Source organism: Lithobates pipiens, unplaced genomic scaffold (genome assembly GCF_037356315.1).
Source record: "Lithobates pipiens isolate NorthernLeopardFrog02 unplaced genomic scaffold, aLitPip1_a1.2 Scaffold_3, whole genome shotgun sequence".
Classification (NCBI taxonomy): domain Eukaryota; kingdom Metazoa; phylum Chordata; class Amphibia; order Anura; family Ranidae; genus Lithobates; species Lithobates pipiens.
In genome coordinates, this window is record NW_027507790.1 from 232,744,107 (window position 1) to 232,769,663 (window position 25,557).

Consider the following 25,557-nt stretch of genomic DNA (forward strand, 5'->3'; position numbering starts at 1 on the left):
AGAGGAAGTGATGTCACCGGGGATTTCCATTCGTCGAGAGCGATCGCGAGGGGGTGGCCATGAATGAATGGCCGCCCCCTCATCCCGGATCGCTCTCGAAGGGATGCCGACCGCCGCAGGCACCGGGGGGGGGCCCGATCGGGCCCCCCACCCGCGGGCAGGCAGGGACTTATATATACGCCCATATGCCTGCCCGTGCCATTCTGCCGACGTATATCGTCGTGCGGCGGTCGGCAAGTGGTTAAAGCATATTAAAAAAGCCTAAAGCTCCATCTGCTGGGTCATAAGAGAACATAGAATATTCATTTGTAATATTTGCCTGTGTACAAAAATAGGTGTTCGTTTTTTTCCTGTCCAATATAAATAATGAAATTAATTATGTACAAAACCACTTCCCATTCTCTTTAATTGATTTAAATCTAACTGCTAAGAACCTGCATAGTTTATTGAACATATACTTATAAATATGTGGATGAATGATGTATTATGGAAAATTCATGACTGGTAACAGAATGACAGTTACTATATGCAGGGTGGCCTGCCTGCAGGTGACACGTTAAATGAATTGTGTCGCGGTTATAACATTTGTTCCAGCGTTTCCTGGCATTCCCTGTGGTACTGCATGCCATCCATGAAAAAAATGAGGAGACCATAGAGGAGACGGATTGGAACTTAGATGAAAGATAGAACACAGGGAATACTAAAAAAATGATTAGGTAAATTAAAAGTGACAGTTGGGTTAGTAATGCCTCACTTATGTACTCAGGATGAATGTCCCATAATTGGGTTAGTGGCAGAGGAATTAGATTCGAGGATGGAGGGCCAGTTTCATTAGTGTATTTAGACTAACCAGCTGCTACTTCCTCTAATGGCTCATGCGTCATCATTTGTAACTTTTGTAAATGGTAGCTGGCAGGCCAATCTTCTTGTTTGGCTTGTTATGAAGAGAGGAGAAATCCAGATACTAAATGGAAAATGCATTTAATACCCATTCACACATGCATTAACACATTAGAGTGCAATGGTTAAGGCATCCCAGTCTTTTTGAATGGGCTGGCAGCGCAACTTAAAGGCTTAGTTCACATTTGCCCAAAAAAATGCTTATGCAGGTAAGGAATGCCTCCTCCTCCTTCCCCCTCGCTGCCTTCTGGGACCTGTGTGTGTCCCAGAAGACGAGGTGGCCATTCAGAAAGCGATGCGTGACTCGCACATGTGCAGTAGGAAATCAGCTGTAAAGCCTGAAAGCTTCACTGCCAGTTTTCCCTAGTTGTAATAGTGGATGACTCAGTCTTGGGGGGGGGGGGGGTGACATCACGGGCTCCCTGTACAGGTAAGTGTCATTATTAAAAGTCAGCAGCTACAGTATTTGTAGCTGCTGACTTTTAAAAAATACTTTTTTGAGGCTAGAACTCCACTTTAGATACTTACCAGGCTCCGATTTCGATCCATCTGGGTCCATCTCCAGCAGCACTGCCCTTTCTTTCTGGATTTACAGGAAACTGAGGCAGCAGAGGGAGCCATTGGCTCCTGCTGCTGTCAATCAAATTTTTGTGAGGAGGAAGCAGGGAGTGGTTCTGGACACACACAGCCTGGCTCAGAAACATGCATGCATGAGTGCCCCGATAGCACACAAAACTTGCTATGGGGGAACTCACAGAAGAGGAAGAGCAAACAGCACCAGGGGGACCCCAGAAGAGGAGGATCGGGCCACTCTGTGCAATACCTTTGTACAGATCAGATCAGTACAACATGTTTGTTATTTAATCTTTTTTTTTTAAATCAGCCTTTACAATTGCTTTAAATAATGGCATTTATGTAGAAACAGAACGAAACTCTGGATAGCCGCACTCCGGATTGTGTAAAAATTAGATGCTTTTATTTCTTCAAGTGCAAGTACAAAACTCCATAAAACAAAACATCACAGCAAAAAGGGAACAAAAAAGGATTTTTGGACAAAGTTGCTGACGCGTTTCACGCTACAAACAGTGCTTACTCATAGCTATATAATAATGGCATTTACATGCTCTGAGCTCAGCACTGCTGCATCACTGGGGGTTGGAGAGCTCACTCCTGTGATGGTGGGGCTGAGCAGTGTTGGCTGGGAGTGTCTTAGCAATGTCTTAGCAACAGGGCTGGATAGAATGATGATATCTTTGGGAATTTTTTTTCCCCAGGCTTTGGGAGCAGCATAAATGCCTACACCTATAGAAAAAGCACTATCCAACTTTAGTCAAAGCTGAACAGTTTGTTGTCATCTACAGGCACCCCTTACCTGCATAGACAGTTTTTTTGGTAAAGGCAAACTAATGATTTAAAGCATAAATTGCAGTCAGGGCCATTACACCAATTGAGAGCAGAGAGTCCACAATGGCAGAGCGGCTCAGCCTCATAAAAGTGCTGGCTCAGCATTAATGAGCTTCCTGCTCGCCCACTAAAACCCGTGTGTGTGCCACACACACACAGGCAGCACTACAACCACTCAAAGCAGCCATCTTTGATGTAGGGGAAGGGGGTGGTAAAATGACTGCCTTGTGCAGCTTCTGCCCTGGTAGGGTCCTGTTTGCAGTACAATGCAAGGTTCACATACAGTGCATTGAAAAATAATTCATAACCCTTGAAATTTTCCACATTTTGTCATGCTACAACCAAAAACAAATGCATTTTATTAGGATTTTATGTGATAGGCCAACACAAAGTGGCATAAAATTGTGAAGTGGAAAGAAAATGATCAAAATGTTTTACAAATAAATATCTGAAAAGTGTGGTAAAATCTAGTGGAACCATTTGCAAGTCACCTAATTAGTAAATAGAGTCCACCTGTGTGTTATTTAATCTCATTATAAATACAGCTGTTCTGCGAAGCCCTCAGAGCTTTGTTAGAGAATCTTAGTAAACAAAACCGCATCGTGGAGGCCAAGCAGGGTTAGGTTATAAAAAAAATATCCCAAGCCTTGAACATCTCACATAGCACTGTTCAATCCATCATCTGAAAATGGAAAGAGTATGGCACAACTGCAAACCTACCAACACATGTCCGTCTACCTAAACTGCTAGACTAGGCAAGGAGAGCATTAATCAGAGAAGCAGCCAAAAGTCCCAGGGTAATTCTGGAGAAGCTGCAGAGATCCACAGCTCAGGTAGGCGAATCTGTCCACAGGACAACTATTAGTCGTGAACTCCACAAATCTGGCCTGGAAGAGTGGCAAGAAGAAAGCCATTGGTGAAAGAAAGCCATAAGAAGTCCAGTTTGCAGTTTGTGAGAGGCCATGTGGAGGACACAGCAAACATGTGGAAGAAGATGCTCTGGTCAAATGAGACCAGAATTGTGCCACTTTGTGTTGGTCTATCACATAAAATCCCAATAAAATACATTTTACATTTTTGGTAGTAACATGACAAAATGTGGAAAATTTCAAGGGGTTTGAATACTTTTTTCAAAGTACTGTATACTATAAAAAACAAATCAGCTGGTGTTAGTAGGTGTAATAAAAGAAAAAAAAAAAAAGGTTTACCCCCCCCCCCCCCCGCATTACTTTGTATGACGTCATCATCTATCTAGGAAGAATCTTAGGGAATGCAGAGCAGGTGAAATCTTTTAAGTAGACTTTCCTGTCCATTGCCTGCAAGATTTTGCATTCCCCAGGATCTCGTTGATTGGAGTGTGACGTCACCCTAACCAAGGTGCCATCAATGATAGACAGGTGTAATGTAAGTACAAATCTAACTTCTTTCTTAGCAGTTTGCTTTGACACCCACTACCAGTTGAATTTACAGGGGCCTAGGGTCATGCACTTTATTGCATGAAAAAAAGCACATGACACTTTTTTTTAAACGCATCACACCAAAATGCATGGCATGCGTGTTGTGATATACTGCAATGGAATTGTGTTGCCCACTATTGTAGTTCTTTGGGATGCCATTGCGAATAAATGGCAGCACAGCAGATCAGTCCTTGGTTTATGTTATTGTGGGTTGCGTCTTATCATGTTACCAGGATTGATAGAGCCCCCAACGCAAATATACATTATTTAAAATTTATAATGATATGGAGTATTGTTGCTGTTGAAATGAAAATATACTATGTAAAATCATCTCATATAAGCTTTAACATGTTATTATATTTTTAAATTTGTAGTTTTCATTAATTTTTTTGTCAGATAACTTTTTATTGAAAGTTTTTCAATTATTGAGTAACGCTTCAAACAATCATTCTGATGATACAGTTTCAATAAAAGCAGTTCACTATAGCAAGAGAGAGTAGAGAAGGAAAGTGAAGGGTAGACAAGGGAGGGGTGTTAATAGGGGAAAAAAAAGGAAAAAAAAAGGGGGGGGGGGTATTGGAAGGAAGAGAAAGAATAAGATTTAACGACTGGAAACATCATCAACAGACCACTGTGCAGTTTGTAGATTCAGACTTAGCCCTCAAATATTATAGAGTCATGATGGGGCTTAAGGGACCCAATGTTGTCATCAAATTATAAACCAACATCAGTGGTGGCTGGTGGGTTTTTCTTTTGAGGGAGCAGCACTGACAGCAGCATCACCCCCAGGGAAGACTGCGGGGTGACACACACCAGCTACACTCCCCCGGGTGGACTGCGGTGTGACACTGACATCAACCCCCCCCCCGGAAGATTGTATCGTGACACACACCAGCCACATCCCCCCCTCCCCCCTGTGGCCCGCGCACCCACATCAGTGAGGTGTATTATGTGAGTAATATACTTAAAGCGGTAGTAGTTCCCCATGATTAGTTCCAAGGGGTGGAGCGAATTGTGTTGGGAGCATGGCCTGGTTGGAGCTGGGACAAGCTCCCTCCTAGACCAACAATCACAGCAGTGGATGTTAAGAATTTGCACCACTTTTTCCAGCCTGAGTGGCTTACATATTGGGTCTTTTGGGTTAAAGTGGTAGTACACCGCACCAAAAAAATTAATTGGGCCCCCAAGCGGTTTAAGCCATAACGTGTTAGTGTGCATTGAGTACTAGTGCCTTATGACAGACTTACCTGAAAACGCTTTCAGGGGTCCCAGAGCTTCCATCCTCACCTGGTCTTCCTTCTGGGACCGTGGGCTTCGGTCGTATGAATGGCCGAGCTGCAATGACGTCACTCCTGTGCTCACCGGTGTGCACTCTGAAGTCAAGGCCACAGCACAGAGTTCTGAATGGCTGGCACAGTCTATTCAGAGCCCAGTGCGCTGGTGCCTATGACATCGCTGGCTTGCTGCTAAAATAAATATCTTCTAAACTTTGCACATTTATTCATTCAGAGGATCTTTATCAAAAAACTAAAAATAATGGGGAATAATAGAATATTTCAAAAAATCCGAAATGTATTGTATAGAAAAAAAATAAACAAAAAGGGGGCCCCCAAATATCAAATATAATCCAGCTGTATTGTGTATCCATAGAACCACCTACTAAGTCCATTAATATTCCTTATCAAAAATGCCAGAATCATCTGTTTAGAAGTACAAAAAACATATAAAGCCCCCAAAACAGTTAAAAAAAAAAATAACATAATAAGTTACAATCCTGGACTTAAATCACCCCATAAAAGGCTCTCCTCTTCGTGCTCCTCCACATGCTTTTTTGGCCACATGTACATCTTGTGGAATAGTTGTGCAAATCTAGAATGAAATTGCCTCATTCATGGGCAGTATTGTTTGGGAGGAACTGGCTGTCATGTTCCTCTCCTGAGCCAGGAGAGGCAAAATTGCTCCACTTCTGTGTGCTCCGGCATTTCGATACTGCACACCACATGGAAGCAAGGAATAATGTTGTCACTTCCGGGATAAGACTGCCACCCACCGGAGGAGGGAGGTAAAGACCTCCCAAGCAGGCAAAATCTCCATACCATCACCCAAACACAGACTTGAGCGATACCCTGCCTGAGGAGTCTGCCTGCACAGGGAGGTCAGTGTGCAGAAACAGAAGGTTCCCCTATACTGTGTCAGGCATGTTGTGTTAACCACCTCTGGGGTGGGGAGAAGACAGACCCTCACTGAAAAGCAATAGTTTACATTTAAGGCCAAAACTGCATTTATTGGGGCCTTCAATGCTGCAAAAAAAAATTCTGTACCATTCCCCTGATCTGTGCCTTGATACAATCCTGTCTTGGTGGTCTACAGACAATTCCTTGGACTTCATGGCTTGGTTTGTGCTCTGACATGCACTGTTAACTGTGGTACCTTATATAGACAGGTGTGTGCCTTTGCAAACCATGTCCAAGTTGTAGAAATATCTCATTAATGATCAGTGGAAACAGGATGGACTTGATTGAGCTCAATTTTGAGTGTCATGGCAAAGGCTGTGAATACTTACTGTATGTACATGTGATTTTTTTGTTTTTTTATTTTTAAGCGATGCCAAGATTTCAAACAAGATTCTTTCACATTGTCATTATGAGGTACTGTTTGTAGAATTTTGAAAAAAATATGGAATTCTATGAGGAAGTGAGTTGCCATCTAGGTAAAGGAGTGGTGTATCTGGATTTTGCAAAAGCATTTGACACAGTTCCCCATAAACGTTTACTGTACAAAATAAGGTCTGTTGGCATGGACCGTAGGGTGAGTACATGTATTGAAACCTGGCTACAAGGGCGAGTTCACGGTGGTGATAAATGGAGTGTACTTGGAATGGTCATGGGTGGGCAGTGGGGTCCCCCAGGGTTCTGTGCTGGGACCAATCCTGTTTAATTTATTCATAAACAACCCGGAGGATGGGGTAAACAGTTCAATTTCTGTATTTGTGGACGATAGTAAGCTAAGCAGGGCAATAACTTCTTCGCAGGATGTGGAAACCTTGCAAGAAGATCTGAACAATTAATGGGATGGCAACTACATGGCAAATGAGGTTCAATGTAGAAAAATAATGCTTTTGGGTGGCAAAATATGAATGCAATCTATACACGGGGGGATCTCTGGGGGAATCTAGGATGGAAAAGGACCTGGGGGTCCTAGTAGATGATAAGCTCAGCAATGACATGCAATGCCAAGCTGCTGCTAACAAAGCAAACAGAATATTGGCATGCATTAAAAAAGCGATCAACTCCAGAGATAAAACGATAATTCTCCCGTTCTACAAGACTCTGGTCCGGCCTCACCTGGAGTATGCTGTTCAGTTCTGGGCACCAGTCCTCAGGAAGGATTTACTGGAAATGGAGAGAGTAAAAAGAAGGTCAACAAAGCTAATAAAGGGACTGGAGGATATTAGTTATGAGGAAAGGTTGTGAGCACTGACCTTATTCTCTCTGGAGAAGAGATGCTTGAGAGGGGATATGAATTCAATTTACATATATCATACTGGTGACCCCACAATAGGGATAAAACATTTTTTGTGGAAGGGAGTTTAACAAGACACCTGGCCACTCATTAAAATTAGAAGAAAAGAGGTTTGACCATAAACTATATAGAGGGTTCTTTACTGTAAGAGCGGCCAGGATGTGAATTTCCCTTCCACAGGCGGTGGTCTCAGCGGGGGGCATCAATAGTTTAAAAAAAACTATTAGATATGCACCTGAATGACCAAAACATACAGGGATATACAATGTAATACTGACTAAAAAAATCACATGTATAGGTTGGACTTGATGGAATTGTGTCTTTTTTCAACCTTACCTACTATGTAACTATAATTTAATCCATTTTGGAATAACAATGATCAACAGAGCAAGTTTGCGACGCTCCTGAAAGAAACAGAGAAGGAGGGGGAGAAAGAAAGGGAGGGTTCAGTCATAGTTAGAGATGTGTAATTTCCAGAAATTTCCCTGGAAAAAAATAAAAATTTGGATAAATTGGAAAAATAAATTCAGTGTGGAGTAGTTTTACAAATCTAAAGTCATCTTGTTACATCAGGGATGTGAAATGCAGTGTATTATGCTTGAAATAAAAGTGTTAAAAACTAGCGTATTCAGTAAATAAACTAAACTTACTTTTTAAATATTTTTATTACAAATGGAATAACAAGAACATTTCACCTATACATGAGAACCCTCCTTTCACTCATAATAATGTAAAATCGTCCTGCCAATACAGTATGCATTCTCAGATATTGGCAATGCTGATCCAGAAGAATATATTGCTCTATGAAGAGCTTCATTGATGTTCTCCTGATTTTCAGGTATAATTTTCTCTTTAAATGAAGGGATTGTGTATTTTTGGGAGGCCATGGTTTGCAACACTTTCTTACTTGAAGATGCTGCTGGTGAAGAAACATGTTGTGATGATCCAGAAGCAGCAGAAAGAGTGTTTCTGGAATGAGAACTCTGGAGAGAAAAGCTAATCACACTTTCATTCTGGTCCTCATCATTTCATTTCATAAAGTATTTTTTAATGTCTTTAGGGCACCTCTGACTTGCCAGCATATGTCTTGTCATCTTTGTAGCATTTGGAAAATAATATTTATTTTCAATATCTGTATGCAGCTTTGCTCTCAGCAGAAATTGCACTGTGGAAATGTTTCTAAACTCTATTTACTGACCTGACTATAGGTGAACATTATGCTGTGATGATGGGAAACATTAATATAAATCATTTAAGTGTTATAAAGATAAACTAATTTGTTAGACAAATCTTCCCTTTTACAAGTCAAGTAAAGCCTGGGAGGACAGAAACTATCATCTACTGTATTCCAACAATCATCCAACCGTAGGAGGTAAAAAATGGAGCCCACAAGCAAAATGCAGCCTTTCTCCTGCAGTGAGTGACCCCTAGTGGCAGATATGCCTATCTCTCTTCTTTGAGAATTGCATTGAAAAATACAGTGCTACTTGAATTGTATTCCTGGATTTGCTTCTCTTTAGCTGAGAGAACTTGCAATAATTTAAAGACTTTGCATAATGTTTTAGAAACCTTTACCTTAACATGAAGGTCTTCATGTTATATATTTTGAATACCATGATCTAACATGTTTATATTAGATGTATGTTATATTATATTTGATATACATTTTTTACCCTTTTATTGGTTAAACTAGATGGAGTTGTGTCTTTTTTCAACCAGACTAACTATATAACTATGTAATATATTATTTATCATTGTAAATGAACATATTCCACACTTTTTTTCCAATTTTTCCAGAAAAACAAAACCAGAAAACAACCTGTTATTAACCAATGTTTTTTTCTAGGCCTTTCTATCTCTAGTGCACTGGCACTGCTCGGTGTTCAGTCACCTGAGGCTGGTATCTGGTGGCTCAGGCAGCGGCATCATTCATACAATCACAATGTTGCTGCCAGCTGCTTTTTTATACATCCCATTTCTCAGGCACAGCTGCATACCGGGAATTAAAGTTTGTACTGGATGGGTAGACACAGAGAGAACAGGGGCAGGAGAAGCAGGAGCAGTTTGGGTTTGCTGTGCCCTGTGAGAGTGTCACAAACACTCGGCTCAGCTGCAGCCACCCATTCCTACATTTACAGACTGCTTCTCCTGTCCCACAGACACATTTACAACAGGGGAAATCAGGTTGTTTTCTACAAACTGTCCATGAGTTTACAACTAATAGTTGGCAACACTGCATGCTTTGGATCAATGCAGGCAGAAATAATATAATAATATAATATATTCGTAATTATGTTGCATTATTCACTGTACATGCTACATATTTCAGCAGCACAGAACATGCCATGGCTGACCATTGTTTAGTACTATGTCCACGTTCCTGCTCAGGTCACCCTCTATGGCCGTGGAATTGTAATGTCAGGATTAACAAGGCATATAACTCAGGCAATTTCAAGGCCTGCTGATTTCATCTATTAATCCCATTAAATGGCAATCTTCATGCCACTCAGTGCCTTGTTCTCATATTTCTATAAAATGACGTTTCGTGTCTGCCAGGCTGTAGATCTAAAGGGGTCACCAATCAATATAATGAAAACACAAAGGTTTTATTTAAAAAATGCCATTAACATGTTGATGGAAAGGGAAAGGAGGAACCAGGAAAGATAAAACAGAAGCAGCTTAAACTACAGCTTTAAGGTACATATGATACACTTATAAATGATGTGACATTTGGCACATTCACTGAAAGTACCTCATACACCATGTAGGTATACTTTTAGTAAATGTTTGGTGAATTTCACATTCACTGCTTTAGAAATGTACCCTATTGGGTTTACAGTGTCCATCCATATATAATAAAGGTAGCTTAAAGAGGAAGTAAACCCCGATGGGTTTTACTTTCTCTTTTGCTCCCTGCAAATTAAAAGCATAATGGGCTAGTATGCAACGCATACTAACCCATTATGTGACACTTACCTGCAAATGAAGCTCGCGCTGTCCCCTGTGAAGGCTGTGTCCATCTTTGCCCCCTTCCGTCAGGGCCGGAGTCGCGTGACTTCACTCCCACGTACGCACGTGGGAGTTGTCAATCACGGCGCACACTGGGGGTTAAGCGGAATGGGTTGTTTTAGAAGGTAAGGGTTCACATATACTTTGGCTCCTATAATAATGACCCCACTCCAATTAACCCCTGCCCTCCAGTGCCACGATCTTTGATAATCTGGCATGTGCACAGATGTCCTAAAGTCTGTGCCTGGTCTTCGGGTCCCAGCAGAGCCCTGCGGCTCATCTGTGCATGCTCGGCCCCCCTGAGATCTGAGACTTCTATACCTGCTCCATCTTCTGACATACTCGGCCCCCCTGAGATCTGAGACTTCTATACCTGCTCTATCTTCATGCATGCTCGCCCCCCCTGAGATCTGAGGGTTCCACACCTGCTCTATCTTCGCGCATACATAGGAAAGCCCCTGTGAGTGCACAGCTTTCTGGGTCCTGACAAAGCCGCGCAGCCAAACTGTGGAATCCTGTCACATGTGTTCAACAGTAAATTGATTTTAGGGAAAAAGGAAAAAAGGTGCAAGTTTGTCCACTAATAAAGGGTTAATTTCATTCAACCCCTAATGAATCCTTGATTAAGGTATTGATGCCGTAACCAAATAGCATATAGAAAGAAGAGCGCAGTTCGATTAACACGGACTGCAAAAGGGGTTACTTTGGGCACCAAAAAATATTTCAAAATGAGGTTAATTCATAGAAAGATTATATTTTATTTTTAGGTTTTAAATATCATCATTAACCATACTTAAATTACTAAGACACCAAGGGCAATTCATAAAGAATACCCATATACTAAATAGACAGTACATATATCGTGAAAGACAGACTACAGACAGAACATAAATAACACACACAACAAACACAGAAAATGACGCTGGTCCGGACCAATTGTTGCCAGTTGGCGTGAAGGATTATGGTAAACGAATTAGACCTGGAGAAATGCTCACATTGTCTCTAGATGTTTACCAGGCAATCAACAGCACGCTAAGGGGGAGAAACTAATATTGAATTACGGCTATTACTATCAGCCTGGTTACTAGCTGGATTTGTAACAGAGTGTTCATTTGCTAATTATACAGTGCCTTGCGAAAGTATGCGGCCCCCTTGAACTTTTCAACCTTTTGCCACATTTCAGGCTTCAAACATAAAGATATAAAATTTTTATTTTTTGTGAAGAATCATCAACAAGTGGGACACAATTGTGAAGTGGAACAAAATCTATTGGATTTTTGAAACTTTTTTAGCAAATAAAAAACTGAAAAGTGGTGCGTGCAAAATTATTCGGCCCCTTTACTTTCAGTGCAGCAAACTCACTCCAGAAGTTCAGCGAGGATCTCTGAATGATTCAATGTTGTCCTAAATGACTGATGGTGATAAATAGAATCCACCTGTGTGTAATCAAGTCTCTGTATAAATGCACCTGCTCTGTGATAGTCTCAGGGTTCTGTCGAAAGCGCAGAGAGCATCATGAAGACCAAGGAACACCCCAGGCAGGTCCGTAATACTGGAGAAGTTTAAAGCCGGATTTGGATACAAAAAGATTTCCCAAGCTTTAAACATCCCAAGGAGCACTGTGCAAGCGATCATTTTGAAATGGAAGGAGTATCAGACCACTGCAAATCTACCAAGACCTGGCCGTCCCTCTAAACTTTCAGCTCAGACAAGGAGAAGACTGATCAGAGATGCAGCCAAGAGGCCCATGATCACTCTGGATGAACTGCAGAGAACTACAGCTGAGGTGGGAGAGTCTGTCCATAGGACAACAATCAGTCATACACTGCACAAATCTGGCCTTTATGGAAGAGTGGCAAGAAGAAACCCATTTATCAAAGATATCCATAAAAAGTCTTGTCTAGAGTTTGCCACAAGCCACCTGGGAGACACACCAAACATGTGGAAGAAGATGCTCTGGTCAGATGAAACCAAAATCGAACTTTTTGCCCACAATGCAAAACAATATGTTTAGCGTAAAAGCAACACAGCTCATCACCCTCAACACACCATCCCCACTGTCAAACATGGTGGTGGCAGCATCATGGTTTGGGCCTGCTTTTCTTCAGCAGGGACAGGGAAGATGGTTAAAATTGAGGGAAAGATGGATGCAGCCAAATACAGGACCATTCTAGATGAAAACCTGTTGGAGTCTGCAAAAGACCTGAAACTGGGACGGAGATTTATCTTCCAACAAGACAATGATCCCAAACATACAGCAAAATCTCCAAAGGAATGGTTCACAAATAAACGTATCCAGGTGTTAGAATGGCCAAGTCAAAGTCCAGACCTGAATCCAATCGAGAATCTGTGGAAAGAGCTGAAAACTGCTGTTCACAAATGCTCTCCATCCAACCTCACTGAGCTCGAGCTGTTTTGCAAGGAAGAATGGGCAAGAATTTCAGTCTCTCGATGTGCAAAACTGATAGAGACATACCCCAAGCGACTTGCAGCTGTAATCGCAGCAAAAGGTGGCTCTACAAATTATTAACGCAAGGGGGCCGAATAATTTTGCACGCCCCACTTTTCATTTTTTTGTTAGTTAAAAAAGTTTCAAAAATCCAATAGATTTCGTTCCACTTCACAATTGTGTCCCACTTGTTGGTGATTCCTCACAAAAAATAAAAATGTTATATCTTTATGTTTGAAGCCTGAAATGTGGCAAAAGGTTTAAAAGTTCAAGGGGGCCGAATACTTTCGTAAGGCACTGTAAATATAAAGTTCATTCTCCAATGTTAATGTAAACAATTTCCATGGGTTTTCGGCTAAGGTTAAGCTACTTTGTTTCAAAAAAGTATTTTTCTCCAAAACAAATATCTGTTCCAGGAAGCCACAAATGGCTAGTATAATACACACCGACTGAGTTTTTCAGGCCCGGAGGCTAATCTTTTTGATTATATCAATAAACGCTGCGGTATCCCAATAATCCAACAAAAGGTTTAAAATATCAATGAATACATCACATACGTTACCGCTGCCCTCCTGGGACCTGTTGTTCAATTCGCTGTAAGAATAAAAATGTCTAGTCTTTCAGAACTTGCTAAGCAGGTATGTCATTGGCTATACCAAGCCGAGTTTTGTAAAATCCACAGAGTATGCCAAGCTGCATCCACTGTCTCCAACCTATGTTATCGGTTCGTCCAGCGTCCGGATGTGACGTCACATCCGGACGCTGGACGAACCTTGCATAGGTTGGAGACAGTGGATGCAGCTTGGCATACGGAGTGCTTTTCCTTTTTCAAAAAACCAAATACTTCTCCTCTACATGGATGACCGGTGTTCTGGAAAGCTTTTGTTTGCTCGTGCGGGTTATGTGTGCTATACTACCAACAGCAGAGGACTCTTTCTGTACTGCCAAAATTAATCCACATTCGAAACGATAACGACCGGCGTGTGGTCGGCCAGTGAGTGGTGCAATCCTTTCGGATTCTGGGGCTTTGCAGTGTGGTGACAATATAGCAGACCATCTTCATCATTGGTTCAATATTTTTTTCTTTTTTGGCCCGTCTTTTTTGCTTTTGGGCGGAGCCAAATAATGAGAAAAATGTCCTCCAGGTATTAACAAACATGTGAGTATTCAAGTGTTGGGATTCAAACATATTATGTCAAGTTAAGTTTGTAAATGTATTTTTTGATATATTCATTGCTTGTTATGTGCTTACAGAAAGTGGCTTCCCTGAAGAAGAAACTATATACACATATTTTCGAAACGCGTAGGAAAAATAGCCGCTTGCTTTGCCGCATAAATTTATGCATGTGGTATCGTTTTATGCTTCACACATATGCTAGCAAAACTATGTTATTTTATGGAACTTTTTTCTTTTGTTGTATTTTGTCTTTGTATTTGTAATAAAAATTACTTTTTTTTATATATTTAGTATATTTTTTTCATTGCCTTAAAAATCCCAACCAAATTTGAGGTTTGATCTATTGTATTCACTATTTCAGGGATGATGGCAATAACATGCCACAGCACATGAGTCCAATCAATATTTCTAATTCGTTTACCATAATCCTTCACGGCAACTAGCAATAATTGGTCCGGACCAGCGTCATTTTCTGTGTTTGTTGTGTGTGTTATTTATGTTCTGTCTGTAGTCTGTCTTTCACGATATATGTACTGTCTATTTAGTATATGGGTATTCTTTATGAATTGCCCTTGGTGTCTTAGTAATTTAAGTATGGTTAATGATGATATTTAAAACCTAAAAATAAAATATAATCTTTGTATGAATTAACCTCATTTTGAAATATTTTTTGGTGCTCAAAGTAACCCCTTTTGCAGTCCGTGTTAATCGAACTGCGCTCTTCTTTCTCTCTGTCACATGTGTTCGCCTGTCAGTGAAACCACCTCCAGGGCTGTGACATGTGGGCATCACAGGAGCGGGGGGAGGGGAGGGGGTAAACAACATTTTTTCCAAGGCAAGAAAGAAGGAAGTGTTGCACTGCAGCACAAAAATGTTAGATACCCTTAAAAAATACATCCTAATGTGAGAGTGGGGATAGGGTGCAGGTGAAAATAGGTTGTTTATAGGACGAAGGTCCGCTTTAAGCAATTCCAAATTGTTATATTGTAAAACATGTGGCACAGTTGCAATTTATACAATGTGCAGCCTTTCAATCTGGCACCTTAAAGTGGATGTAAACCCAATTCATGAAATCTGACCTGGATATATATATATATCTGCAGTGTTTACTAATCTCTCTCTCCAAAGCCCTATGCTCTGTGTCTTTCTGCTGTTTCATTCTTCAGTTATCAGCTGAAGTTCTTTGACATGGGAGATAAAAGCAGCTGAAAAATTGTGTCGGGGTGGGTGCTATAAATAGACTAGCAGAGAGCTTGTCTTGTCACCGCACAGCACTGCAAGTATTTTCATTCCTCTGCCAATGTGGAGGGGGTGTGTGTGCCTTTCCTCCAATCAGCTGCTACACAGTGTATCCCAGGAATCCATTCCTACTGCTGAATGAGGAAGTAAAAATTCTTACATGATGTAAGAATTCTAAAGAATATACAGTGCCTTGAAAAAGTATTCATACCCCTTGAAATTTTCCACATTTTGTCATGTTACAACCAAAAATGTAAATATATTTGATTGGGATTTTATGAAATAGACCAACACAAAGTGGCACATAATTGTGAAGTGGAAGGAAAATGATAAACAGGTTTAATTTTTTTGTAAAAATAAATATGTGAAAACTGTGGTGGACATTTGTATTCAGCCCCCTTTACACTAATACCCCTAATGAAAATCTAGTGGAACCAATTGCCTTACGAAGTCACCTAATTAGTAAATAGAGTCCACCTGTGTGTCATGTATTCTCAGTATAAATACAGCTGTTCTGTGAAGCCCTCGGAGGTTTGTTAGAGAACCTAAGTGAACACACAGCACCATGAAGGCCAAGGAACACACCAGAAAGGCCAAGGATAAAGTTGTGGAGAAGTTTAAAGCAGGGTTAGGTTATAAAAAAAATGTCCAAGCTTTGAACATCTCACAGAGCACTGTTCAATCCATCATCCGAAAATGGAAAGAGTATGGCAGAACTGAAAGCCTACCAAGACATGGTCGTCCACCTAAACTGACAGGCCGGGCAAGGAGAGCATTAATCAGAGAAGCAGCCAAGAGGCCCATGGTAACTCTGGAGGAGCTGCAGATCCACAGCTCAGGTGGGAGAATCTGTCCACAGGACAACTATTTGTCATGCACTCTACAAATATGGCCTTTATGGAAGAATGGCAAGAAGAAAGCCAAAAATTTAGACCAAAATGCAACATTTTGGCCTAAAAGCAAAACACTATGTGTGACGGAAAACTAACACAGCACATCACCCTGAACACACCATCCCCACCATGAAACATGGTGGTGGCAGCATCATGTTGTGGGGATGCGTTTCTTTAGCAGGGACAGAGAAGCTGGTCAGAGTTGATGGGAAGATGGATGGAGCCAAATACAGAGTAATCTTAGATGAAAACCTGTTAGCGTCTGCAAAAGACTTGAGACTGGGGCGGAGGTTCACCTTCCAGCAGGGCAATGACCCTAAACATACAGCCAGAGATACAATGGAATGGTTTAGATCAAAGCACATTCATGTCTTAGAATGGCCATTCAAAGTCCAGACCTAAATACAATTGAGAATCTGTGGCAAGACTTGAAAATTGCTGTTCACAGATGCTCTCCATCCAATCTGACAGAGCTTGAGCTATTTTACAAAGAAGAATGGGCAAAAATGTCACTCTCTAGATGTGCAAAGCTGGTAGACACATCCCCAAAAAGACTTGCAGCTGTAATTGCAGTGAAAGAGGGTTCTACAAAGTATTGACTCTGAATACAAATGTACCCCACACTTTTCACATATTTATTTGTAAAAAAAAAAATTGAAAACCATTCATCATTTTCCTTCCACTTCACAATTATGTGCCACTTTGTGTTGGTCTATGACATAAAATGCCTGTAGATAGATGTTTTGTCTAGTGACAGGGCTCCTTTAAACTGTAAATCTGTAGTACACTCAAGTCAATTGATTAATATTATCTCATAGCCGATAGAAACACCGCTAGTTTTTGGATGGTCATGTTTGTGTGGTTCTGCGGGGCTTTGTGGTTTGTACTTGCCTTGAGTATTTGGCTCACATTCAGCTTTTTGTTAAGCGATATGACTTGTGCCAGGAGTTTATAGTTAAAATGCAAAGCTGAATGGTACTTTAATCCACTTGACATTTTTAATCTAATATAATTGTGTTTTAGCATCATTGCAGCTGACAGCCTGTAACATTATTTTTCCTTTAGAGGATTGGCTGTGACTACGAAATAAATTCAAACGCCACCGAGGATCGATGTGGGATCTGCCTGGGAGACGGCTCAAGCTGCCAGACAATCACAAAAACATTTGATCAAAGTGATGGATTCGGTAATTATTCTTTCCTTTTTTTACATTTGTTACACAGCCACAGTTTGTGATCTTTCCATAAAGGCGTGAAGATATGAACTTTAAGCAGTAGAAACATTTTCATTTTGTTAATTTTAAGAAACAATAAAATAATTTGTAATCCCAACATTTCATATTCCTGATATGTGCCTGCTGTACCGTGTTCTTAGGAAAAGTCTCCTATTCTTTCTGTATTGTTTCCTTGGTGTAAAATAGCTGGTGACCTTGCCAGTTCCTTCTGATTTCCTAATAAAACCTGACCACACTAGGCATGAGAGTGCAGAATGGCAAGTTCTCTAGCTGAGCTGAGATCTAAGCCCGCTCTTCTCCAATGATCAGACAACCTGTACCCCATGGAAAGACCAGTGTACTGCTGTTTCTCTTCATCCAGCTCTCTAAACTCCTTATGCAGCTGAGAACAGAGGCTATATGATCACCTATAAGAAATGTAAAACAAGGTTTATAAGTTTTACGTGCATACACAAATGTTTTGACCTAATTTCTATCTTATGCTTTAAATCTGCATATAAAGGTAGTCAATAGCTGCCCTAGCGTCGGTTTTCGTCCGTCGGACTAGCATGCAGACGAGCAGATTTTTCAACCGGACTCGAGTTCGTCAGAAAGATTTGAAACATGTTTTAAATCTAAAGTCCATCTGATTTTTAGACAGCAAAAGTCAGATGAAGCCCACACATGATCGAATTGTCCGGCAGATTCGTTCTGTCGGACCTTTATTAGAGGATCTTCAAATGACTCTCATGACAAACACCTCCTATTGTTTAATGCAAAAAGAAAGAAAACTATTCTCTGATCATGGAAGAGACCAACCTCCCCTAATCTGGGAGAATGGAAGAAATTAATGGATCAGATATTGCCCCAATATAAAATGACCTAAAATGTGTCATACACAACTATTTGAGCATTAACCACTTCAATACAGGGCACTTTCGCCCCCTTCCTTCCCAGCCCAATTTTCAGCTTTCATCGCTCTAGCGCTTTCAGTGACAATTGCGCGGTCATGCTACACTGTACCCAAATGAAATTTTTATCATTTTGTTCGCACAAATAGAGCTTTATTTTGGTGGTATTTATTCACGACTCAGTTTTTATTTTTTGCGATATAAGCGCAAAAAAGCGGAAATTTGGAAAAAAAACAATATTTTCTTTTTTCTATTTTAAAAGAAATCCAATAAAATCAAATTTTGTCATAAATTTAAGCCAAATTGTATTCTGCTACATGTTTTTGGTAAAAAAAATTCCGTTAAGTGTATAATAATTGGTTTGTGTGATCACGGACATATGTACGCAAATGATCATGTACATATGTGTGCAGGTGATCACGTATATATGTGTGCAGATAATCATTGGGACATGTGATTTTAGTGGGACATATGTGGGGGACATGTTTTTATTATTAGGGACATGTGTTTTTATTATTTGGGGACATGTATGTTTTGCGGACATATGTGGGGACTGTGTTTATACTGTGTGGTGTGTTGTGTATTACACTAGACTGGTGATCAGTGAGTAAAAAGCTGTAAAAAACAGCTCATACTCACTGATCATCAGCCGGCTGCAGCGATCTGCTCTCCTCTCCTCTCCTCAGCGATGACTTCCGTGTGAGGAGAGGAGGAGCCGATTGCCTAGCAACCGGCTGTTTGTTTACATCACATGACGGCCGTGATTGGACACGGCCGTCATGTGATCAGGAGGGCCAATCAGAGAGCCCTCCTGCCGATCTGAGATGCGCTGTGTCCGGGTGACACGGGCGCATCCGCGCGCGCGCGATCCCGCTTCTTCTGATGGACGTTCCTGAACGTCCTATCAGAAGTAGACGGCTCCCACCCAGCCGTATATGTGCATTGGCCGGGTGGGAAGTGGTTAACCACTTCAGCCCCAGGAAGGTTTTACCCGCTTCCTGACCAGGTAATTTTTTTGTGATACGGCACTGCATTGCTTTAACAGAAAATTGTGCGGTCCTGCAACGTTGTACCCAAATACAATTGATGTCCTTTTTTTCCAACAAATCTTTTGGTGGTATTTGATCACCTCTGCGGTTTTTATTGTTTGCGCTATAAACAAAAAAAAGCAGCAATTTTGAATAAAAAAATAATGGGGGTTATTTTTGAAAGGCAAATCCACTTTACACTACACGTGCACTTGGAATTGCAGTCGCTGTAAATCTAAGGGGTAGATCTGAAATGAGGGGAAGCTCTGCTGATTTTACCATCCAATCATGTGCAAGCTAAAATGCTATTTTTTATTTTGTTTGCATGTCCCCTTTGGATCTACAGCGACTGCACTTCCATGTGTACTCTCCGGGGAATTGCCTTTCGGAAATAACCCCCAATATTTCTTACTTTCTGCTATAAAACATTCCCAATAAAAATATGTAAAAATCTAATTTGTTCATCAGTGTAGGCCAATATTTATTCTGCTACATATTGTTGGTAAAAAAAAATTCCCAATAAGCGTTTATGGATTGATTTGCGCAAAAGTTATCGTGTCTACAAACTATGGGTTCGATTTATGGCATTTTTTTTTTTTTAATGCCAGCGATCAGCGATTTTTAGCGGGACTGCGGCATTATGGTGGACAAATCTGACCTTGCCTTCTAACTGTAGGGGACAGTGTTACACTGGAGGAAACCAGAGATTTTGTTTCAGCTTAGCTCATTTCCTCACTGACAGATCAGCAGTGTGCCTTGTTTACACAGGCATACCGCTGCTCTGCGTCTCCTGTGATGGATTGGCAGGTTGCGGTGGCCATCACGGCCACCGACCCCGCTAATTCGCTGCTGCTGTGTCCAATCACTGCGAGAGCATGCACCCCCTACTCCGCATGTACAAAATCACGTACAGGTACACGATTTTGTGCAGACGGGCCGCCCTGCAGCAGTATATGTACTGTGGGCGGTCCGGAAGCGGTTAAAGTATAACTATTGACAATTTTTATTTATTTTTTTATTTTGACAGAGTGAGAATGGATTAGAAAACCTATTGGATTTGTATTGCTGTCTGTGTCCCCCTTGGGAAGATTCACCATCTCAATTTGTCCTGTTTATCATCATCTTTGAACGTAAAAAGCAAAAGAAAATCCCAAATTTTGGGTTGTTTCCAGGGGTGGACTGACAACTCATGGGGCCCCCAGGCAATAGGAGATTATGGGGCCCCAGGCAATCAGAGTTTATGGGGCCACACACACACAGTATACACATACATGTATACACATACATGTTTCTATTGGCTGAGAAGGTACTGGAGAGGTGGGGAAGCTATAATCTTGGGATTTTTAGACCAAAAGGATGTCGGTAAGGGACATTTCAGAGACAGATGTAAAAAAAACACAGATTTTTACATACTGTCCCTGGTTTTACTGAGGAAGCCTGATGGGGCCCCCTAGTGGCTCGGGGCCCTCGGGCAGTGCCAGAGTGGCTCAATGGTCAGTACGCCCTGGTTGTTTCCAAAAAAGTAATAGAGGGGAAATCTTCCAATGGGGGCACTAGTTCTGGTGACCTGGGAGGCCCCAAGGGATTTCCTTGGTTTGTAGGGATATACTCTCATTTCCTGTTTTGGTTATGGGACAGGAAGTTAAGTTAAATTACCTTATGGGGTGCAGATGGCAAAAAAATGTTAACTGGTTTTATAAACCTCCCTTACTCTCCAAAATGAAAAGAAAAAAGTTTCATATATAGTTCTACTTTAAAGGGGTTGTAAAGGTAAATATTTTTCACCTTAATGCATTCTATAACAGTGCCAGCACGCCCAATCCCCCCCCCCCCCCGTTTTATTACCTGACCCCTCAAAAGTCCCGCGCTCGCCCTGGAGTCCTCTTCGCCGCTCAGCCTGGCCTCTGATTGGCATGGAGTGGATGGATTGAAAGCAGCGCCTGCGCAGTACAGAGTACAAGGAGATTTGAAAAATCTCTGAAGATGGACGGCGCCTGCACCGTGAGTCCAGGTGCAAGCCCCACCATCCAAGTGGACATAGGGCTGCACATATTAGAGGGCCCTCGTGGGCTTGCTTCGCTTGCCACGCTTCGGCATGGCCTTGTTTCGCTTGGCTCTTTTTATTCTAACTCTATGTCCACTTGGATGATGGGGCTTGAACCTAGACTCACGGTGCAGGCGCCGTTCATCTTCGGATATTTTCAGAATCTGCTTGTCCTGTGTACTGCGCATGCACAGTACACAGCAGACACTATCCAACGGGGGACACTATTTGACATGACACCAGCTGTATCATGGGAGCTAGCCCGCAAGTGCTTCTTACCATGGAAGGGAGCTCGCATGAACGTGAGAAGTACTTGCGGGAGGAAGCAGAGACAGCCGCCGAGGGACCCCAGAAGAGCAGGTTCGGGACCACTCTGTGCAAAACGAGCTGCACAGTGGAGGTAAGTATAACATGTTTGTTATACAAGTAAAGCCGCGCCTATGGAATAGGTCTTGATCAGCAGGAATATGTATAGGTATTAATTTATACCTGTGACCTTGTGTTCTATATAGTTTTTTATTGGTTACAATTCTTCTATCTAATTTTTGTCTTATTAAAAAATTAAGTATAAGCTTTCTTTATTTTATGAGGTTGCTGCCACCCTAATATGCGAAGGCTGCACTAAACAACCTGCATTAATGGAATGATTCTTGATTAAAGGTTATTGGCGCTACCTCCACCCAGTTAATTCCAATAGCACTCTTTGCTTACTCAAACCTTTTATGTCTATCTATCACCTTAACGTGTCCCCAGGGACTATGTGCATTAAACCCGTATTCCGTATTTTATCTCAACAACACCCCATATATCCAACACCTAAAACTCAAGGCAAAAACTGATTGCACCCCACTTTGTATCACCTAAGTGAAATAGTGCCACTATAGTTTCATTAAGAATCTCCAATCAAAAAGATATACATACAAGAAATCAAAATAAAATAAAATAAAATAAAAAGTGATTGGTAGAGGCCTCTGCCGTGAAAAAGCCTAACTTCAAACAAAAAGCCAAAAAATACAGAAAAAAAAGCCAAAAAATACAGAAAAAAACAGAAAAAAACACAGGAGAAAAGGGGGAGAAAAGAGCCCCCAACAGTTTTAGTGTTTACCAGTGCCAAACCTCTTCCTAATTGGGGAAGAAAACTATCATATACATTCTTTGTGCTAGTTATTACATATTAAATACACCAGATCTCCTTATATTAATAAGTGTAAAAGGAGGAAGCACAAGGTTTCCTCATGCAAAAATATCCAAAAAAATTTTTTTATACAGTAAACAAAAAATCAAAAAAGACAAAAAATGTGCGAAAAGTCCAGTTATATCCGGTGGTCTATACACCAATCCACGAGCATGTGAGAGTGTGAAAGGGTCAAGTGAGCCCAATATATGTCAAAAATAAGCAGTATAAATATCAGTCCACATTGAGTCTTCTATAACCGTATCAATGCAATTACGCCTCTTCAGAATACAGGAAAGGTGACTTTCGTGAGATTGCCTGCGCTTTATTAGTGACTTTCGTGCTCGTTCCCCCTCAAGGATCCCCACTCACCAGATCCATTCACCCCCTAGGGGGTTAAACGCCTGTAATCTGTATCCTGTTTGTCCGAAGATTCCACCATCCAGTTATATCTCCAATAGGTCCTTCTCAAGGTCTTTTAAAGAGATGCAGGTAAGTCCTTATATCCAATAGTGATTTCCTCAAATAGAAGAGAATACCCTCATGGTGTAGTATTTTTGATTATAATTGGGAAAGAAGGGAGAACAATCTGATATTCTTCTTTAAAAAGCAGGTATTTTTAGTTATGTAGAAATTTTAGGAGGCTAATTTCCACTTAAAAATATTTTATTACAAAAAATATTTTATTGCAAAAAAACCTTTATACAACACTCTGTGCAGAAAAAAGGGGGTTTTTTATGCAAGATGCAGTCTAACAGTCCATGCATCAGCATACACCGTATATAACTTGTGTTATACGGCTCAAAAAGATGTAATGTAACAACCCTTTTTCAGCAAAAAAAGAGACAATATAAAATATAAAAAATAAATAAAAAGTAAAAAGAACAGATGCAATATAAAGCACTGATTCAGGAATGCAAAAATGGATTTTCTTTATATATGTACCAAAAGTTCACCAATTATGAAAAAAATAAATAAATAAAAATAAAAAAAATAAAAAAACAGAATCTCCTACGGTCCTTTACATAAGTCTGCAGAGTATCTGCACTTAATCCCAAAGAGCCCTATTCCCCCAGTGCTACAGTCCCCTTACTATAGTGGGGTTAAATGATGGTCTCCTCTGGGGGCCGTTTATCAGGCTTAGTTTGGGTTAGGAATGGAGCTCCGTAGGTTAAAAAACCAAAAAGGAAAAACGTTAATGTTAAAAGAAATTTTCAGAAAGTTTATCGGGCTTGTTCCCACTAACTTCAGCCCAAATATTCAACTCGCCGGTCCGTCGTAGAGACAATTCCCCTGAACGCGCGGCGTGCGTTCCAGGCTGCGTTCCAGCGGATCCAGGCGCACCGGAAGTGACGTGTGTGCGTAATGACGCTGTACGCGTTTCGTCAGAGACGTCCTCAGCAGCGATACCACGCACACTCCCACCTCCGTCCTTAAAGGTGGCCACTCCTCCCATTCACAGGTCTCAGCCAATAGCCGATCTGGATGGGGATTACACGTCTGTTTGTTTATTTTCTGTCTACGTACACTTTACCATTCTTATAAGTAAAAAGTTTATACTCCAACCACCTCAACCAATAGGCTTCACTGTGTGGTGATATACATTATTTTATTCAAAAAGCTTTTTAGAAATCTTTTAGAAATGAAGGGGAAACCGGAACTTCTTATCCAATACTCCTGGTTCTGGGATGCTTTGTATTAAACCTATAGCGTTGCAAAGACACACATATTTTTATTTTTATTTAAAGTGTAAGCTCATACAGTTCCACAGGCCTCAGAGGTCTGTTTCAAGGACTGTTTAGGCGTCCCGCACAGAGAGTATTTTTGTTTTTTTATTTTTTTGATTTTTATTTATTTATTTTTTTCATAATTGGTGAACTTTTGGTACATATATAAAGAAAATCCATTTTTGCATTCCGGAATCAGTGCTTTATATTGCATCTGTTCTTTTTACTTTTTATTTATTTTTTATATTTTATATTGTCTCTTTTTTTGCTGAAAAAGGGTTGTTACATTACATCTTTTTGAGCCGTATAACACAAGTTATATACGGTGTATGCTGATGCATGGACTGTTAGACTGCATCTTGCATAAAAAAACCCCCTTTTTTCTGCACAGAGTGTTGTATAAAGGTTTTTTTGCAATAAAATATTTTTTGTAATAAAATATTTTTAAGTGGAAATTAGCCTCCTAAAATTTCTACATAACTAAAAATACCTGCTTTTTAAAGAAGAATATCAGATTGTTCTCCCTTCTTTCCCAATTATAATCAAAAATACTACACCATGAGGGTATTCTCTTCTATTTGAGGAAATCACTATTGGATATAAGGACTTACCTGCATCTCTTTAAAAGACCTTGAGAAGGACCTATTGGAGATATAACTGGATGGTGGAATCTTCGGACAAACAGGATACAGATTACAGGCGTTTAACCCCCTAGGGGGTGAATGGATCTGGTGAGTGGGGATCCTTGAGGGGGAACGAGCACGAAAGTCACTAATAAAGCGCAGGCAATCTCACGAAAGTCACCTTTCCTGTATTCTGAAGAGGCGTAATTGCATTGATACGGTTATAGAAGACTCAATGTGGACTGATATTTATACTGCTTATTTTTGACATATATTGGGCTCACTTGACCCTTTCACACTCTCACATGCTCGTGGATTGGTGTATAGACCACCGGATATAACTGGACTTTTCGCACATTTTTTGTCTTTTTTGATTTTTTGTTTACTGTATAAAAAAATTTTTTTGGATATTTTTGCATGAGGAAACCTTGTGCTTCCTCCTTTTACACTTATTAATATAAGGAGATCTGGTGTATTTAATATGTAATAACTAGCACAAAGAATGTATATGATAGTTTTCTTCCCCAATTAGGAAGAGGTTTGGCACTGGTAAACACTAAAACTGTTGGGGGCTCTTTTCTCCCCCTTTTCTCCTGTGTTTTTTTCTGTTTTTTTCTGTATTTTTTGGCTTTTTTTTCTGTATTTTTTGGCTTTTTGTTTGAAGTTAGGCTTTTTCACGGCAGAGGCCTCTACCAATCACTTTTTATTTTATTTTATTTTATTTTGATTTCTTGTATGTATATCTTTTTGATTGGAGATTCTTAATGAAACTATAGTGGCACTATTT

The 25,557-nt window shown here is 40.6% G+C and overlaps 1 protein-coding gene across 1 annotated transcript in view; it reads left to right on the forward strand.

Annotated features, from left to right (window-relative positions):
• Positions 1–25,557, forward strand: part of ADAMTS12 (ADAM metallopeptidase with thrombospondin type 1 motif 12) — a 678,211-nt gene that overhangs the window by 478,081 nt on the left and 174,573 nt on the right. The window contains exon 14 of the mRNA XM_077462890.1: positions 17,116–17,236. Within this exon, the coding sequence (XP_077319016.1) occupies positions 17,116–17,236 (121 nt within the window). The remainder of the gene's footprint in view (positions 1–17,115; positions 17,237–25,557) is intronic.